The following is a 20,209-nucleotide window of genomic DNA, read 5'->3' on the forward strand; positions in this document are numbered from 1 at the left end:
TTATAACTTCATCATAACCTCAACACGATATCAGCTTCAATCTACATGATACAAGTCACAGAACCACTGTATGTTATCTGACCCTGGAAAGTAAGAGGCAGTGCATTTAAAACAGAATATACCTTTGTACACAAAGCAGTGGGAGAATGTGGTAAAAGCCATCCAGTCATATTGTTTAAATTAAAATGAGACTTTGCCTAGTGACAATGCGCCAAGTGACCACCTTTAGCTTGTAGTCTTTATTCTGTTCTTATCTCTATGTGGGTTATCTATCTATTTTCCAAAACCTAAACAAGATCAAACACACTTCAGCACATGATCAGTTTACATATAACTGGGATTTTCTCTCACTTGGGGGTATAATGGAGTGGCCTCAACGTAACATACCTCATTTTACACTAAGAGTTCAATTACACTACAACATTTCAAATAATGGATGATAAACTACAGTATACAGTATGTACCCATGCAGTCCCAGCAGATTGTGGGCTCCAGAGAGGACGGTAATAGGGGATCTTCCCCCAGTGAAGATTCCCTGTGAAGAGGATCAGAACCCTCTTTGAAACTGACAGGACCAACTACTTTTGAACGCATACTGTAGGAATACAGCTGTTTCCTTTCAGTGAAAATGCGGCGAGGTGTTGATGCCAAAGTGAATCAGTGAACAGAAGCTTCACACTGAAACCTGTTAGATGTTTCAGCAGATTGTGTTCAGCCCAGAAATGGAAAATCAATTCAGTAAAAATTGTCTGTAAAAAAAGTTATAACTTATGAAATGTGAAAGCAAGCCGTTCTATTTGAGTATCGCCTTCTGTTTTTTATGTATTTGGTATACCCTACTGAATTTTAAATACTTGTAGCCATTTTCCTTCTTATTTGTCCCTTTTATCATCAAGTAAATCTGCAGCATCTTTTATTTAAATAGAAGCACAAAAATCTGTGATGATCTTCATTCTTATTGAAGCAACCTTCATACAGGTACTGTATATCAGTCCCAGTGGGCCCTAACCTAAAAATGTGTATTGATATTCAGGATTAATGAATGAATCAATTCAAACCTCAACTCTAGAAAAATAGTCTGAACTCTGCTTTATTTTCTCCCTACACTTAATTTGTCCTAATGCTACAAGTCAGTTTCACAATCTAGAGTTTTATACTGTAACGCTTACGGCCGACAGGTACTGTGTAAGAGCCGGCTTACCAGAGCAGGTGACGTCGCCGCCCTTCCCTATGATAGCAGGACTACAGCTACTGGGCCGAAGAGAGATCTCTCTTTAGCTCACCGGGCTAGGTCCCTGTTGAGTGACGCGGGAGTCCCGGGTTCGAGCCCCCGACGATGGGGGGCCGACCTAATGCAGCAAGGGCGCCCGCCTGAGCCCCCGTTGCGTTACAATACTAACACTTGTTTCAAATTTGAATTAAGCTGACCCAGGACTGAATGTTTGCCAAAGCATTCTATGGTTTCAAAACAGCTCTCCTCACATCTAAATCTTTTGGGCTTTGATATTTCACATCATTTTGGCATTTATTATGGTGGGATCAACATCTGAGTCAAATTAGCAGAGACTACATTCTTTGGCAGGGGATTATTTGTATATAGTTTAGAAAATGCCATATATTTTTAAGAATTATACTGAAACATTTTAAAAGCATGTATGTAACACCTCATTTTCAATTAGAACATTGTTCTTATTAGCCTTTGACTTTTATTTTATGATAATTCAATACAGTATATACAGTATAATGATTGGACCAAGTTTATCCACTACTGAAGTGTGCCCTTTCTACTTCATCCACTGGGTCAGGTCATCCATCTCTGTGTTTCAGTTTCCTCCCAGGTTAATTGGCCTCTGGGAAAATTGGTTCTGATATGAGTGTGAGCGTGTACTGTATGTCTCTGTGTTTGCCCTGGAATGGACTGCCATCTGGCTCCCCTGTGACCCTGAATTAGATAAAGCGGTTACAAAATGGATGGATGGAAGATGTTCAGCAACTTCTTCAGCCAAAAATTGCTATTCTTTTTTTTTATTGTTGCGATATTGTTGTAGTGAATTCAGTTGCCATAGGAACAGTTTGTTGCTCTTCCTTTTCCCCTTTGTCTATGTGAAAAATAGGACTCTGAGATAATTCAGTGGTTGTGTGAACTTGGCTGAATTGAGGAAACATTACAAATATACTGATAATAAAAAGAAACATCTATTCATACAGGAATGCTTTTCAATTAAATTAATTAAATATTGATATTGATTAGGATATTGATTAAATATTTTTGCCATCATTTGAGTATTTGGCCATTCATGACTAACCATGTTACACCTGAGTGACTTTGTTGTATAAGCACTTCATTAGTGCAAGAACTGATTGAGCACAGGTAATGTGATGATTGAATCTGTTGAATTTCAAGCCAGTTAAAAATCAATTAAGTAAAACAAAGAAGGAAACCAATATGCCCTGCATTCAAGAGGACAACACCTTTATGCTATATTGTAGCTATGTTATAGGAGTAAGACTATGAACATGTTGAGTCTGGGGTGTTCATAGCCTGCAGTTTCTAACCTGTCTGCCAAACTGTCAATGATAGGCCACAGTCTGAGAAATCAAGAGTCACACTACCTCACCAACATCAAAAAGGAGATCCAAGTAGTATGCATTGTGATTTTTTTGCAGTGAGATGGTACTTCTGACATTGTGTACATACTGTAAAGCATAAAACTAAAAAAGGTGTGACAGAAGACTCTAGGCCTGTGCAGCACAGGAAAATAATTTGAGGCATAGTGGCATCCAGATACCTACTCATATAACCATACGGTATTGTATTGTCCGTTTTTATGTTGCAGTCATGTGAATAGTGGCTCCAAAGATCCAAACCTAACCCTTACTTCTAAAGGCATATTTATAGCGTGTAAAGGAAAAGACACATGCAGGTTTCAATGGGAAGATTCCATTTTTACTTTTACTTGGGGAAAGGGTAAAAAAGGAAGCGGTTAAATGTTATTTTTGGATACATCTGTTTTTTTTCTTTCTTTCTTCTTTTGTTTTGGGAATTATGATGACCAGACTGAATGAAGTGTGAAACATTTTGTGTGTAAAATCAAAGATAACTAGGACAATGGTTGATTCCGGGGCGGGGGGAGGGGCTTACAAACGATATAATCTCCTCCTCAGCCTAGAAGGTTAGTTGAATTGTGCGTTTGGGAGTAAAGGATGAAGAATGTTAGAGTATTTATGTACAGTAGAGTTCTAGCTGGCTCTTTTTTGTGATTTCTTGTCTCTGAGCTTTTTTTTTGTAAATCTTTTTGTATTTTTCTTGATGGGAAGACGAGCACTGTGAATAAATTGCACTTTGATATACAGTTACTGAGTGCTTTATGGTGGTGCCATAATTTGGGGAAAAGGACCTGCTTTGGCCACCACTCGGCCATTTTGTGACAAAAGGCAAGCACTACTTCTAGTAGCAATTAATTAGAACAGCAGCAATAAAATAGTATCTTTTACTGTACATCAGTGTGTATCTATGCTGTAAGTGCACAACAAATATACCATTACATAAATATATAATGTTATACTGTATATTTATTGTCCATGCAGTACATTCTGTAAGTGAATACAGATTCTGTTAACTTTTGCAGGGCTTATCCCTGGGAATAAGCAGTCTCATAACACTTAATCATGTATCCTTTTGGGGATTCATTAGACTGAGTTCAATTCTATGTCTACATCCCACTGGAATAAAATTGTGACAACTAATCCCCATGAAAAGGTGTTAAGGAATATTATGGTACACACATGACATACATGTCAAAGTACAAACTGAAAAAACAGAGTCCAGGAGGCATTAGTGGGCTCAATAACAACTATTGTCCAAATGAGCCTTATGTCATTTACCAAAAGTGGAGATGCCCAGGCCTATCTCATCAGAAGGCAGTTCTTTTACTGTGCAGTCAACTCCTTTGGGCTGCTTATGGAACAAATTAATCTTCGAATCTGAAAACCACTCTTTGTGATGTATTGCACAGTATCTTTTAAAAATGTTTTATTTAACTTAAAGTTTATACAGATTAAGGGAATACGGTATATGTGATTCTCAAAAAAACATTCTATCTCCAGGCCGTTTGAATAGTATGTATACTATACAGTACATTAGCACAACAGTTTTATTTATTTTCTTGTGAAAATAAATGGAACAAGACAGTCATTATGCTCCCCTTGCATAATTGGTGGGGTCATGGATTTCAAAGGAGAGCCTGGGTCTGATAAATGAATCAGCAGGAACCATACTGTATTTTAGGAAAAGGTTCAGGGAACCGTTACCTGTGCATCTGAAAATCTCATTAAAAATAAGACACATAATGTTTAGATTCTTTAATCATGCAGAAAGAACCCGGTTCTTTCAATACAATATACCTTTGTGTCATTTTATTTTACAGTATATAGCTGAGATAAACTATCAAACTGAAATAGAGGTCTTTAAGAATATAGTAAGTGTAATAAATCTTAACTGTCATAATGGCTTTCATGTTTTGATTTTACTTTCTTAGATTATTTTTTGCAATGGTGCATAGATATACTGTAATTTTCCATTTCATAAATACTGTATTTAGAAATATCGTGGGTTCAATCCCTATGGTGCTATCTGCAAGACGTTTGGACATTTCATCCCACAGTCTAAACACATGCAGGTGCAGAAGGTTATTTGGCTTCTATGAAATTTGACCCTGGTTTGTGAGTGTTTGTGTCTGTGTGTGCCCTGTGATGGACTGGCATCCCATTCAGGATGTATCCTGCCTTGTGCCCAGTGCTTGCCTGGATAGGCTGAAGCTTCTCTGTGACTCTGTATTGGATAAAGTGGTTAGAAAATGGATGGATGGATGGATAAAAGTGTAACACTTAAACTACCACTGGATAGGACTCTTCTCATACTTGATAAGAAGTCATTATATTATTTTTCCACTAATGAATAGAAAGTGTAATATGATCAAAATTCAATAGTCATGAATTCTTAACTCTTTTTAACAACATTTTGTTGTTGCAACTCTTTTTAGAAGACAAAACAAATTGCTCACAGTAGATCTTCAGAGAATATACTGTTAACAGTGGTTTCTTTCTACATCTCCTCATAAAACACCTGTCAATGGCAGGGTTGGGGACTACTTATTGCTTTAGATTTTGGAAATATAATACATATCACTTTAAAATGATATGGTGAACCCAAGGCTTTAGTCACCACAGTGAACATTGATGAAATTCTGCAATCACTGTATATGTGAACTTTAACTACAGATATCATGGACAACGTCTCCCATCCCCTCTATGACATGCTTGTAGAAATGAAGAGCACATTCAGCAATAGACTGATCAATCCACGGTGCGACAGGGAGTGCTACAGGATGTCATTCTTGCCTTCTGCCATAAGACTGTACAACGCATCCACTTTGCATCTGGGCAGAGGCAACATTGACAGCGACCTGTTTCTGGACTGAACAGTAAACTGCTACATCTGTTCTTCTTCTTTTTCCCGTTTACAACCGTTTTTGTGCAGTATATGCCAGGGACTTGTGCAATACATTTATATTTATATTGTGCAATACAACTTTTGTGAACTGATCTGTTCTGGTTTGTTCTTTGTGTGTTCTGGACTGTGAGTAACTCTTCTTAGTGCACTTCTCACTGTACTGATTGTATTGTATTATTATTATTGTGTCATTCGTTACACTGTTGCTGTGTTGTCTGTGTTAAGCTGCTGTTGCACTGCAATTTCCCTCACGGGATCAATAAAGTATCTATCTATACCATAATGTACACTCTTTGTAGAAAACAGTGTAAGAGATAGGGATGATGAATTGCTTGTGACAAAATGCAAAATGATGAAGCTGTCAGAATAATCTATATTTCTCTAAATATGTTGTGTTTTGTCTTATACGCTATATACAAAATTTCTATACAGGAATACAGAGCATAGGGCTTACGCTAAGGTCAGCCACCACAACTGTATAATTTAGCTTAAGTTTCTACAAGTATTACATAATTGAATTTCCAAGCCAAATCACAAATACAGTAATAGTTTGGCCTAATGTTAAGGAAATATGAGATATTACAAAATATAAACTAAATAGCAAAGTGTAGGTTTTAAGATCCTCTATGGTTGAGAAGCTTATATATTTAACTGTTCAGTATAATTTAATTCAATTATATATGCTAAAAAAGGTGAAAAGGTTGAATATGCCACAGCCAGTGAAACGTTTCAAGACATACTGTAACATCTGAGAATGCTATACTGTATGTGTTATAAGAAGTGAAACATTAAGTGAAGGTTTTCTTGTTTGAGTTGCACAAAATCCTGTGATCATCTTATGTTCTAGTTTTGTAGACTGATAAGGTAATTTTTTTGTTCAAATGATAAACGTTTGTGCTATCTGGACTGTTAAATTTGAAGATGGTAAAAACATGCCTGTTCATGTATTCCTACGTATATCATGTTGAGCACCTATATATTAATGGATCTATTTTCTGGTGACTATTCTTGTCTAGTAGTCAGTTCTGCATAATACAAGATTACACTCTTTTAGCATACTGTATATACAGTATAAAATGTGCATAAAGCATCCATACCCAGCTTGGTTAATTAGTGATAAACTGTTGCAGAGAGCAGTTTGTTTGTCATGGACTAAACATGGTAGAGGAGAGTTTCTCAAAGCTGAAATATGGATTAATCAAAACACTTCAGTCCTATAAAATAAATTATTTGGCCTAAAGGGATTTATATCTTTACACAGAAGCAATCCATGCAACATATAATCCATGCAAAATTGCCATTAAGTGTACTGTACTAGATCTGTCCTGAGACCCTTTAATACACCTGTACATAGTGAGTACAGTATGTTAAACATATTTAACAGCGTGTAATAATGAATTGAACTTTTGCAAAATGCTGACATTCAATGAAAGTTCTTTTTTTCATTGTAATTTTCCACTTAGAGGATGCCTTCTGTCACTCATAAAAATCTGTGTTGATTACTGAAAGTAAGAATCTGAAACATATGTTCAAGCATATTGTAGGATTTGTATAATAAGCCAGCCAGATGAGGTAGCATGGATTCCTGAATTCGTGTAAACCATTCATTTCAGACCCCTATTTTCAATCCAGTTCCTGAACTTAAAAAAAAACAGCTCAGGAAAAAGTGGTTGTGTTCGCATTAGGTTGTGTGTCAGTTTCTCAAGAGGAAACAGGATTATGGCAGTGAAAAAAATATTTATCGTCTGATTAATTCCAAAATGCGTTGTGATATTTTCATTTTCTAATCATTAGTTAAAAAAGGCAATTTACTTCATTAATATTGCATTAAAAAAGTTAGATAGGACCTGAAATACAAGGTTTGTTGCCGATTGATTACCTTATTGTGAAATTTCTCAATCAAATAAAATCTAATCGAAATTTTGAGGGTATTTGACAGTACTATACCTCTGAACAATCATGTTCAAGTGAGTCAAAGTAAAAATTTAATGGCTGGCTTTGATACCCGCTGGCTAAGTTATTTAATTGTTTTTTTTTGCAAAAGAAAGTCACATTTGTCTCTGTCTGCAGACAGATATATTGAGGGGGCAACTTCAACCAGTTCACTGCAATGTGTACGATAAGCTGTTTAAATTAATTAAGTGATGCAATAGAGAGTTAAAGTTTTCTGCATTATGCTTGCATACCACTTGCAGCTCTGGGCAATACACTTTCAAATTACATCTAATGTGCTCTGAGTATGGTCAGCAATTTTAATTTTTTACTGTGGACATTTACTGTACCTGTAACTCTAAATTGCGCTGTAACACAAGCTGTTTCCAATGATGAATAACCCCTTCCCCTGTGAAAATTAGGGTTAGAAAAAAACAATCAAATATATGCTATTAACTAAGGAATAGCCAAAAGATAAAAGTAGTTAGAAAAATAAGTAAAGTTATTATTTCTTATGATTTATTAGTCATTAAAAATAAAGGTGAAACAAAAATGAATCTCATAGACAGCATTTAGAGTTTGGTAGAAAATGAATTTTGCATTCAGAAGTTCTTGTGGACTATGTGTAAAACTATTTGACTATTTGAAAATTTGACGACAAAGGCATGCCAATCAGCCCATCTTGTTCATTTTGTTTTTAGCAATTAGTTGATCGGAGCATTTCATGGGGCCCAAAAACACCATTTGTATGTTCTGATAAATTTTGATTATGCTTGTTTAAAGCAATAATAAGCATCAAATCCACTTACAATAAACACACCCTTTAAGTGCTCAATATTTTGTTAACCTGTATTGTATACTGTATGTGAAGAATAAAACAAATGCTATTTTCAATGATGACATATTTTTATAATCAAATGTATTTTAACTCATTTACGCTTTAGTAAATCATGTTCATTTAAAGATGTGATACAAAAAGCCTGTTCAATAAATTGGACTGTCAGGTTTTATTATGCTCTCATTGGTGCAAAGCATTATGACATTTTTTTCAGAGATCCTCATTTCACTGTCAAAATGTTTAGGTTTCTCTGACATCTAATTTATGATTCATAATGCTACTTTATTTGCATTCATGTTACAATTTTCAGGAACTAAAGATATAAATCCAAGTGGCTGGTAAGCAGATCTTTCAGTCTTGTAATATTTTTGAAAGCATAGAAGATAACCGCTTCTTCACCTTCGGCCATCAAGCTGCTTTTGTCTCAGTACAGACTGCTTTCATGTTTCAGTCAGACTCTGTCTGGTTCTTTCATTTCTCTAAGTTAGCGAGAATTCTTTATTATGGATAAGGTATAGAACCGCCAAGCAGGAATAAGAAGAGAAAAACACTTAAGCCCCAACAGCACCATGATCACTAAACTGCTGACTGTGATGCAGGGACGACCAATGGAAAGCCAGGTTGAAGTTAGACAGCCAGAAGCTTGGGCACCTTGAGATGACACTAGTAACTGTGAAGCTGCCATGATTCAATGGCACTGAGAAGTGTAAGCTATTCAGAAGATGAATGTGTTTAAGGAACAGAAAATGATTTATCTGACTATGCTCATCACGGGGGTTGCCTAGCAAATATATCTTTACTTTTAAAGACCACGGCACCTTTGAGAAGCTGATTTAGACACTCATATAATTCTACGGGGGATCTATGGTTCAGAGTGCAGGGAGTTTAAGCCTGATAAGACAGTTATATTAAAAGGCCCACAAGCCCTGCATAGACTTCTTGGCCCAGATACAAGAATGAAATAAATCTGGCTTTAGTTCATGAAAGTTCAATGAGAAGGAGACCTAACAAAGTACTTTTGCTTAAAGAGTCTACAATACTGGGAGTTTCACAATGCATAGCACAAAAGAGGTTGCATTCCTGCAACAGGATGCTTTGTGCTAATTATTGTGTGTGTATGTTATAAAATGTTTTTGTAGGTTCTCTAGCTATGAATTTGAGAAGCTTCCAAGACTCTCCATCTGTCTTATAATGTTCTTCTGAACTACTCTTCTTGAAGAAGCAATCAAGTCAAGTCTTGTTTCTTCCTACAAATATTTCATTTAAAGAGAGTGAGTCTGTAGTAGTCTTGCTAGGAATAAACTTTGCTGGTGCAATTGAAGATATATCCAACCTTTACAATGGCAATTCTGCTGTAATAACGTGTTTCAGACTTCATTCACTTTAAGTCTTAGGCTTAGGAAGATCTGATGCAAAAGCAACCATTTTCCCTAGTGACCTACTAAGATTCTTACTCACAAATCAATGTAATTGAAACAATAGACCCAATTCAGTCTTCCTTCTTCAATACAAGGGTTTATCACCTTATTTTAAAGCCTGCTTGACTAAATTGCTTTCTTATTTTATGGTCATGTAGCAGATTCCACCAAGGCTTTGTCCTTAAAAAAATGAAGAAAAAAAAACATTTGGGTACATGGCTCATGTACATTCTTGCTACTGAAAGAAATTATTGTGAAATAAATTAGAAATCAAATGTGAAATTATTTTTACTTTTAGAAACAATAGCCAGAGTTCAAAGAGATCAAACTATAAAAGCCTCCTGACTTATCATTAGTTTATGGTAATAAAGCAAAATAAAATAAAGGCTCCAGATGGTACTGTACATTTCAAAAAACAGTCAAGAAATATCATTCTATTGTGTCTTTCGCAGAGTTGTAAGAACAGATAAAGGAGTGATACTGTACATGTTTAAATATTGTCGGCTGAGAATATTGAGGATGGAGAGGATGGAGAATCATGCAAAATAAGAGTGATTATTTGTTGCTGTCTCTATTTAGGTGTGTGTTTACCATGCTATAAGAGTTTATCACATGTGTCAGATGGAAAAAGCATGGAGTTTTTCCCACTGGACATTCACCTCTGGGCCATTTTGTCTTTATGGGAAGCAATAATGAAAGCAGAAGAAAAATAAGAGCAAATAACATACATACTGTATACAGAGAGATGTAACACATTATTGGTTCTAATATTAAATAGCTACATTTTGAATGCCTGTCAGTATATGTTATCTACTATATGTAGGCATTTTAAAAACACATTCAGAAAATTATTGATTCCGGGAGTCCTATTTATTTAAACATCGATGCAGATCCATTTTGTTTTTACCTTGCTGGTGCATTCAGTTTGGATTTATATTTGATAGTGTCCCAAGTGGTAATGCAGGCTTTAGTTTAAGGGAAACTGTACAGTAAATATAACTCAAGTAGGTAGCTTGAGTGGAGCCTTCTTCGAGCCACCCAAAGATGGCTGCACAGCCGAAACATTGTGTTTCCTTTCTTATCTTTTAAGCATGGAGTAAGCCTTCACTTGTTCCTTTGCAGTAAATGTAACTACGACATACTGTATGACATTCACTTGATTTTCATTTTTGTTTTCCATTAAGAACTTTATTTGTCTTAAAATGAATGCAGCCTTAGTAACTTTTTGTGCTTAAAAAGTCTGTTCATTTATTCACCTATTTTTTAATTAAATCTAAACACATGTGGGATAATGGACAGACAAATATTTGAATAAGCAATATCTACAGAATGACCTACTGTAAAAGGTTCTTGTGCAGATTTCTCTGAATGTGCCCAAAATAATTATTTGCACTTATAAATCATGAGGTTAGATGTAAATTTCAAATTAAGCTCTGGTTTTGTGGTAAAATATGCTTGTTTTTGTAATTGCTTTTTCAGAGGTTTGTCATCCAAACTGGTTTTAAGATATAATTGGTGATGGCCTGATATGATCATTTCTTAAATACAGGCACTCCAAGTATCCTACTTTTCATACTTACCTTGGAAGTAAAGTGTATAAAGCTCTACAATGTTCTATATTTAGTTAAAAATATATAGTGTAGACTGTATTATGCCTTCCCTGCCTACCAGAGAGTGAAAATGAGTCAATATTTTAGTTCACCCCAGCAAAATTAAATAATTCTAAGATTTTTAGTTTAAAAAATCTAAGTGTAACTTAATGCATTTTATATGATAAGCATTTAGTCACTGGTACTGTATATCTAGGAATGGCATTACCTTTACACAGGCTTAGTAAAGACAGTAAAACAAGTGGGTTATCAGATGTAAGGCCTGATAAGAAACTACTGTATGTGCAATTCCCTGAATCACACATGGAAATGTTAATTTCCTGTTTAAATACTAAGAGTCATTTTCATGTTTTCCACCTGGATGTACATCATTGAGTTGTATGAGAAATAAAATAATTGTACTGTATGCAATAGATATGATTGCTTAGGGATACAGTATGTTGATATCGGTTTCTGCAAATAAAAAGCTAGAGAAATAGACATTGATAATCCAACATTGGGAAGGAGGTACCTTGACTTTGTCAGTAGTAACATTAAACTTGTAAGTTTAGTTACGACTATCGTTAAAAGCAGGGATGTTTAAAATTGAAAGCTAGCACCAAGTCGCACTGTATGTAGTTAAAAATTGCATTTAGCACTGCATAAAATAAATGTGAATGTATCAAAATGTAGGGATGCATAAATGTGTAACAGGAAACCATTATGTGTATCCATGTGCTACTACTGTAAACACAGACGAATTGTCGAAGTTTGACCTTCTGCTCAAGAATACTGTATGTATCTGTTGGACGAAGAATCTTGTGTATCTGTTATAAACTTACAGTATGTACTGTACAGTATCTGCATTTGCGGAAGCCACAGTTTTTCTAATTTATCATGCTGACGGTTTTTACATTATAACATGTATTCTTATTATTATCTTAAGTCTGCTTTGGATTTAATTTAATTTTGGCACCAACAACCTTACTAAGTTACAATCTAGTATTAAAAATAATGCAAAACATTATTCTTTGCTCAATTATGGGTAAATTATATTGTAATTACCTGTACAATTATTACGTTCATTCAAATATGAAAGAAAATATTAGATGTATGCAATGTATTTCAGAAACATTGTAGCAAGTATTGCTAGTTTAGCTGCTACAATTTGTAGACATTGTTAACAATTGCTGAGTATATGGAATATTACAAATGTCTCATTTTTATTGTTACAGGAATACCAAATTGACATCTTTTTTGCTCAGACGTGGACCGATAGCCGACTTAGATTCAACAGTACAATGAAAATATTGACTTTGAACAGCAATATGGTTGGCCTTATCTGGATACCAGACACCATCTTCAGAAATTCCAAAACTGCAGACGCCCATTGGATTACAACACCCAATCAGCTCCTCAGAATATGGAATGATGGGAAAATTTTGTACACATTGAGGTAAAACAACTCTGCAAATTAAATTAAAGCTTCACACTTTACCTTTATAGCGGTAAACAGAGAAACATTTTTAAGGGAATTTGCAAGAGGTTGCTCAAATTAGGGCTGGAAGGTTGCTGGTTCAAATCCCGCGGCCGGCAGAGGACCTACCCTGTGCTCAGACCCCAAGCTTCTCTCTGTCTGTGCATCTCATGGAGAGCAAGCTGGGGTATGTGAAAAAGACAAATTCCTAATGCAAGAAAATGTACTGTATATGTCCAATAAAGTGATCTTATAATTACAATAAAATCTGCCAAAGGCAGAATTTTATTATCTCAGAAGTTAGGTTTGAGAAAGGTAACAAGAGCTTGATGTGGAAAAATTACAGCTGTTGAGAAGCAAACAAGAACAAGCCTTTTGGTATTAGCAGGGGAAGAGAATTCAAATTAAGATGGGACAGCAGTTAATCCCCACCTAAGGTAGCAAGTGAGGAGCTTTAAAAAAATATTAAATTAAATCTTACGTCAATGTGCTTGACATTGAAATCAAAATATTAGGCCTATTTATATTTAAAATGATATTTTACTTATTAATAAAAATAACAACTGCAATAATAATATTACAATGAGATTATTGTTTTTCTTTTGAAATACGTTCAATACTTTGTCTACCAATATAATCATGATAAATCACTGTAGAAAATGATATTATATATATATACAATTATGATATATTGTAAGTGGGTTCCTAACAGGGATTCTCTGAAAAGGAAAACAAAAGCAAACATATTTCTAAGTCAAGTGTCACCATTTATTCATATTATTGATTGTTGAAACCATATTGAAATTAATTTAGAGATGTAAAGCAGTTCTACTTTGGATTTGAATGTGCATTCACATGGTGAATGGTGCAAATGTGCACTCATTCCTCTGTATCTACAGATTGAAATGCCAGGGAATTGTTGGAAAAGCTAGTGAATTGTAATTTTTTCTTTTTTTTTCCTTTGCTGCAATAATTGTTGTGAATGTTAGCTAAAAGGATAATACATTATAAAAACAAAAGAATTTTGTAATTTTTTGTAATAGCCCTTTATACTACTATCCACAGTGCTATACAGTATGTTTATAAGGAGAACATGAATGGCCTTAGGCTTATTGAGAATATTTCTGAAATGAAACAGAATTAAATGTTTTTATTTTTTTAATCATTAATGACGGAGTGTTCCAGTGTGAGATCAACTGTAAAACTTTCTTACCTTCTGAAATCTCATTCTTGTTTTCTGTGCACCTCTCCTCAAAGGAAAAAAAAACATTTTTCTTTTTAAGAAATGAAGGTCTTTGGAGGGGCATCACAATTTTACAGCAGATTTTTTCTGCTGTACATCTTATGAAGTGTGAAAAACCAAAAGAGGAAGCCATTAAACATAATAATGGATTACTAGAAGCCTTTAAAACATGGCTTAATGCCATTCTTAAATCAAAGATTTAGAAGCAAAATAGGGTAATGCATGCTAATTGGCCATGAAAAATGCTCTTTTTTCAAGAACAAGGATTTTGTTCTTGATGATTTCTGTATTTTGCTCTTTGTAAAAGCTATGAAAAGGGCATTAAAGATACAATTCTATCACAATTTTTCATTACTGCTGAATGTCATAAAATATCCCTATCATTTCATCTCAGACACCTTGGATGTCAATTTACCATCTATTTGTGTCTCAGGCTCAATTTGGCTATATTACAGTATATATCCCTGTGAACTTAACAACTCTGACACAATAGCTCAAACTTCTCCTTTTTATGATTCCCTTTTTTCTAGAAGAGCATAGTCTTCATGACACCTCAACTTATATACGTGGTGAACTAATTGAATATGGATGTTTCCAAAATTAGACTAATGTGTTAATTTAATTTGCTTATTTGCATGAGTGGCTGTCAACATACTGTACAAGAGCATCTTTTTCTTATTGGAAACAACTGTACCCAAGGAGTGCCCGATCTCTGGTCATGGACACTGTTCAAACCCTCTCTCACTCTAATACATAATGATATCATCTGTTCATTTAGTAAAACATTTTTCTTTCGTGCTGCACATCCAAGCATCCATTTTCTAACCACTTCATCCAGTTTAGGGTCATGAGAGAACTGGAGCCTATCCTGACGAGCAACGAGCGCATGGTGTGATACACTCTGGATGCCAGTCTGTTGCAGGGCACACACAGACACAAACACACAAACTGACACCCAGGCCCATTTTTATAGAAGATATTTAACCTACTGTACCAGTATGTCTCTGGATTGTGGGAGAAAACCCACACAAAAATGGGGGGAACATACAAACTTCACATACGTAGAAAGTGAAGAAAGATATAAGGTGAAGAAGGGGAGTCCTTTCTTCATGAGGACTGGACTTCTAAGTGACAGACTTAAGAGTTATGGCAGGAAAGGGAGATAACTGATAAGGATTCCAGAGGCCAGCTAGGAAACCACCCCAGGGAAGGAAATCTAACACAGACCATTAAGAGTGACCAAAGTCTGTGAATTGGCCGAACACCGTGACCTCCCCCCATTACCATGGTAACGAGCTACGTCAGAAGCTGAAGAAAAGGGCTATATAAACTGGAAGTTTTGTACCGGTACTTCAAACAATACTTTGGTTTTATTATTCCTTGCTTGCAATAAAACTCATTTTTTTAAACTTCATCTCGGGATCCAGAACGTACTGTATTTGTCTGTTACAACAATAGCAACACAGGTCCAGAATTGATCCCAGGATCCCAGTGATGTGAGGCAGGAACGCTAACCACTGGATCAGTGCCACCCAGTCTTGCACATTATCCCATTTAATTTGCCTAATGATACTAAGTATAATATTACTATAATTTTACTATATCCAGTAAATGTGTTATAGCTGCATTGAATCCTTTTAATTTAGAATAAAATATGCACAAGTGACACACACCATGATGTCTTATAGTGTTCTTCTGTTATACCATTAATATTCTTTCTTATTTGCTTTTGTGTGCCAAAGTACTATTCTTTTATAGAATTTTATTAAGTATTAAACCCATCTTTTGAAGATTCATCAGTTCTAAATTATCTCAGCATTACCATTGTAGCTCTAGGCCTCCTGTTTACAGCTGAAAAAAATAGCACAATTTACTTCATGGTCATCTTCAGACTTAATTAGATGATACAGTAAGTTATTTTTCTAAAGTCTTTGAATAATGTAACTTCTACAAGATTTACACAGAAATACAAAATAAAAGTTCTAATTTTATGTTTGCTGTTTTTTCACATCTGTTAGATCTATTTATCGTATTGTTTTTAATACTCACAATCTGCATATTTTCTTGACCATCACACAGAACTAAAGTACCATGACCGACTTTCAAAGCTTCTTTGCTTTAGAGCTAAATTCCTGCATTCTAAATGTTGTTGTAACACGAACATCAAGAAAGAGTTGGGAGTGTGGAAAAAGAAAATCAAATCAATTGTTTCATATGAAGCTGATAAAATAAGCAAACTTTGATCTGAATATTTAGATATGAAATACTCACATGCAAGTGTGTATGACATACAGTATTAATACAGTATATTAATCAGAGTTCTCTTATTGGGAGTTTAAGATTTCTTTTTAAGGTCAAAATAGGAAACTACGGTGGTATGTCTTCTTTTTACAGTTCTGAAGATTTAATGTTAAGATTTTTATGACATAATTACTTCGTTTATTTTATTTTTATTTCTCTAAATATAATCAATATTAAAAAGGTATGCATCATAATCTCCAAACAGTAAAAAAAAAATCAAATATTTTCGATCAGGATTTTCCTAACTTCTGTGAAGTTGAACACTGAAATTAATTACACTAAAACAGAAAACTACAGGACATACAGTAGCTGGAATTGCATGGTTTGTGCTAACATAAGTGACATAGTAAAAGAAATAAAGCAGAGTTTCCACTGATGGATTATAGTAAATTATATTTGTATCATTAGAAATAGAGATCAGAGAGTCTAGAGTCAGAGATCTAGAAAAGTATGTTCTAAAATGCTATAATGTTTTCTGTCTTTTGGATGAGATGTTATTTTGAGATGTGTTACACATTGTGGATGTGTGGCACTTTTTGTCACATACTGTAGATCTACAGTAGGTTGTAGGAAGACAGGGTATCAGCTTCAAAACATCATGGGGTAGTTTGTTCCATACTCTCACAAACACAAGATACTCTCACAACAACAAATTTAGGTATTTAGAAAAATCCCTTGTTTCTTTTATTGGATTATATGCAATATATATATATTCATAATATTTAAATAGCCAGTCAAGGATAGTACATAAAGCTAACATACTGTATCATGTTCTAATATTTAATTAGAACAGTTAGTTTTGTTTTAAATTATATGAATGGTTCATATAGCTAACAATTTATAGAATTTAACGGTGTACTTTTCTTGTAACTACAGAATACAGTATTACTGGCCTTTAGAGACAAGCAAGAGATGCACTGTCTTCTTGTACAGCCCTTTATCAGTATTTTTCCAAAAGTATGTCACACCCATATCATAGTACTGTGTGTTTTCATGGCTTGAAAATAGCAATGACTGCCTGACACATGGTATTGATGGAAGCCGTAAGTGCACATTTCTAATCCTTGAGGGCAGACTTTCTTTAAATTATTAATATCTGAGGACCTTTGAAGAGTGTTAAAATTGTCCAGATAAGCTAATGATTTGCCTGATTCTTTAAGAGCAAAAGTGAAATGAAAACCTATGACACAGAGATATTTTGTGTAGTATAACTGGAATTGCTTTTATTTTGGATAACTATCAATAAGCCCTTTAACTAAGGTCTGTTTACTGTTTCTTTTTACTTGTGCTTATCTTGTATTTTGGTGGCAGAAAATGTCTGGTACACGTCAGAATATAGTGTTTGGCACAGCAAAGGCAAACTTCGAAAGGTTCCTGTTTGAGATTAACAATGCTATACAATATAAGGTCTTGGTGCTGTTGTCTATGATTATAACACAGGAAAAAAGATTTAGATAAGGACCACAAGTGTTAGAATACAGTATATACAGTACTTTGGCACCAAAAGTGTTTAATGTAAGGGAATAATTGACACCCCTTTCCTTATTCACTTGAATTTATATGTTTTATTATGTCAGATCTGAAGCAGTTATCATGTTGTGATAGACTAGACCTTCCATTAACAGTAAACCACACTTTCACCACAATGACACAATCACCACAAAATGTTTTTTTTTATTTAGAATATTATATTTTTAGTGTATTTCTCAGTGTTTCGTGCAAGATTGTGTACAGTGAAAGAGGTATGATACACAATTAAACTCATGCATACAGTATACAGTATGATTGTTTATAGTGTACTGTACATAAACAAGAACAAAACATCTAGTAATTACTTATTTTTCTTGTCTTCCAACTTATTTGAACTTCAAACTGAAGGAATTCTGAATGGAATAATCATTATCTTGTGTTGAGTTATGATGGTGGTAAACTATTCATCATATGCCCCCTCAAGTGTCTGCACTTTAAAGGTTTTGGGCTAGTGCATTGCCTTGGTTTAAGAGCACAAACTACTGTTATTACAGCATACATCAACTTGAAGTCAAAAGAGCTTCACTTCACTTTAGTTTCATTTTTTAAATATTGTTTGCCTTTATAATGTATTATTTTTATAAATTCCCACACTTTAATACAAGTCATTGCTACCGTGTGCTGGTTGCATCAGTAATCTTACATTTTTGTTGTTTACATATAAGGTTTGTATGTGTTATATATAATGTTATTTTACAGTGTAACAGGAAATTAAACTTCCTAGCTAAATAAACCCACCACTAAGCAGTTGTTGTAGTTTTCAATTTAGCTCGTGGCACTAAATACATGAACTAAGAATCTACTTTTCCCACTGTCCAACACATTCACTCATCTAATCAGAGTGACACACCACTGAATTAATGTGTGATGTACTGTATAGCATATGGGAAGAAGTTTTCTTACATTATCATTTGTCTCCTTTTAGTTTAATTTTGAGGGTTAATGTAGTCACATGACTCTTATATGACTGTATTCCTGCATTCCTAAACCCATGTGCTACCAAATACAAGTACTATACAGTATGGAGCCTTTTTTCACCCAGGATGCTTGCTCCTATAACCCCCATTGAAAGTAATAGTTTCATAAATGTATTGAAACATAACCCAAATCAGTACAAAAACTGCTTATCATTTCACTGTCCCCTCTCAAAATGATGCCATCAGTTGGCAAAAATCTGTTTGGTATTATATTTCATGGGAGTTATCTTTATCATGTACTGTAAATCAACCCAGAAACAATTATTAAAATTGTTTATTGGGTTTTTATATGTAGATGTGTTTTCTGTTTTAGTGTGTTCTGATAATTTTAGTATCTACTATGAGGTGGGAATTAATCAAGATTCAAATTCAAGATACAAGATCTTTTTAGAAAATCATAGGCAACAAATGTTTTACAAGTATTCTTTTCTGTGTGGGTTTGCTTGGTCACAAATGTAATGAAATATAACAATCAACACAGTTGCTGCATATTTTTCATTATTTTTAAACTGATCAATACAATCCAACATTTTAAATATTCTTTTGGGGTTTCAATTAAGTGATGTGGATTTTTATGATTATATTTAGGATTTTGTTTTCATAAAAGTCCTGCATTTGACAATTAGGGAAAAATAAGAATGAGGTGCTGCACATCAGATCTGTACACTGCAGTGCCTCTTCCAGCATACCTCTGGACACCTCACACATTCTTGATGGCTACATCTGTAGCACCCCAGGAATGGAGCCTAAGGCCCCAGCACTGTGAGGCAGCAATGCTAAACACTGTAGTATAGTACTGTGCCTCCCTGTCAACCAATATCATAATGGGGAGCTTTATGCTTAAAGGACATGAACAGAACAGAATGTGTAGTTAATTTACTGTGTCTCTTTAAATAAATGCGGGTGTACTCTGGAAATTGTACCAATTGAGATAATTTGTCTTACTGTACCCACTACTACAAAATATTCCCTTGGCAACAAGAACAAAACGTCTGTAACTAAGACAAAGGGAAAAACTGAGGATAAGAAAATCTTAGTTTAAGCTAGAGCCATTATTGGTTTTAATTTTTGTAGTGTAATCACAGTACTGAGATATTATTTTTAAAGCATTAAAGCATGATCCCTACCTTCAAAGGCACAGTTTATTATTAAGACTGTTTAGTCTATTTTAAAGCTCTTATTTTTGGGGTGGTCTTTAGCTACAATACAAAGTGCATTACTTTAAAGTTTTACCTCTATCTAGCAAACCTTCTGTTACTTAAGTATGGAAAGATCTACTTCTAAACAGAGGTGGCAGCATTCTGTATGAGAAACTTCATATAAATCAATTATTAATTGACAAGAAGAGACAAAAACAAAGAGTTATCTTTCAGACAGTGCAGTTTCATAGGA

At 34.5% G+C, this 20,209-nt stretch overlaps 1 protein-coding gene across 2 annotated transcripts in view; it reads left to right on the plus strand.

Moving 5' to 3' along the window:
- Positions 1-20,209, plus strand: part of gabrg3 (gamma-aminobutyric acid type A receptor subunit gamma3) — a 201,146-nt gene that overhangs the window by 108,419 nt on the left and 72,518 nt on the right. For both annotated transcript variants that reach the window (XM_088598299.1, XM_088598307.1), the window contains exon 4: positions 12,525-12,745. In XM_088598299.1, the coding sequence (XP_088454425.1) occupies positions 12,525-12,745 (221 nt within the window). The remainder of the gene's footprint in view (positions 1-12,524; positions 12,746-20,209) is intronic.

Source organism: Lepisosteus platostomus, chromosome 2 (assembly GCF_059453375.1).
Source record: "Lepisosteus platostomus isolate fLepPlt1 chromosome 2, fLepPlt1.hap1, whole genome shotgun sequence".
NCBI classification, from domain to species: Eukaryota; Metazoa; Chordata; class Actinopteri; order Semionotiformes; family Lepisosteidae; genus Lepisosteus; species Lepisosteus platostomus.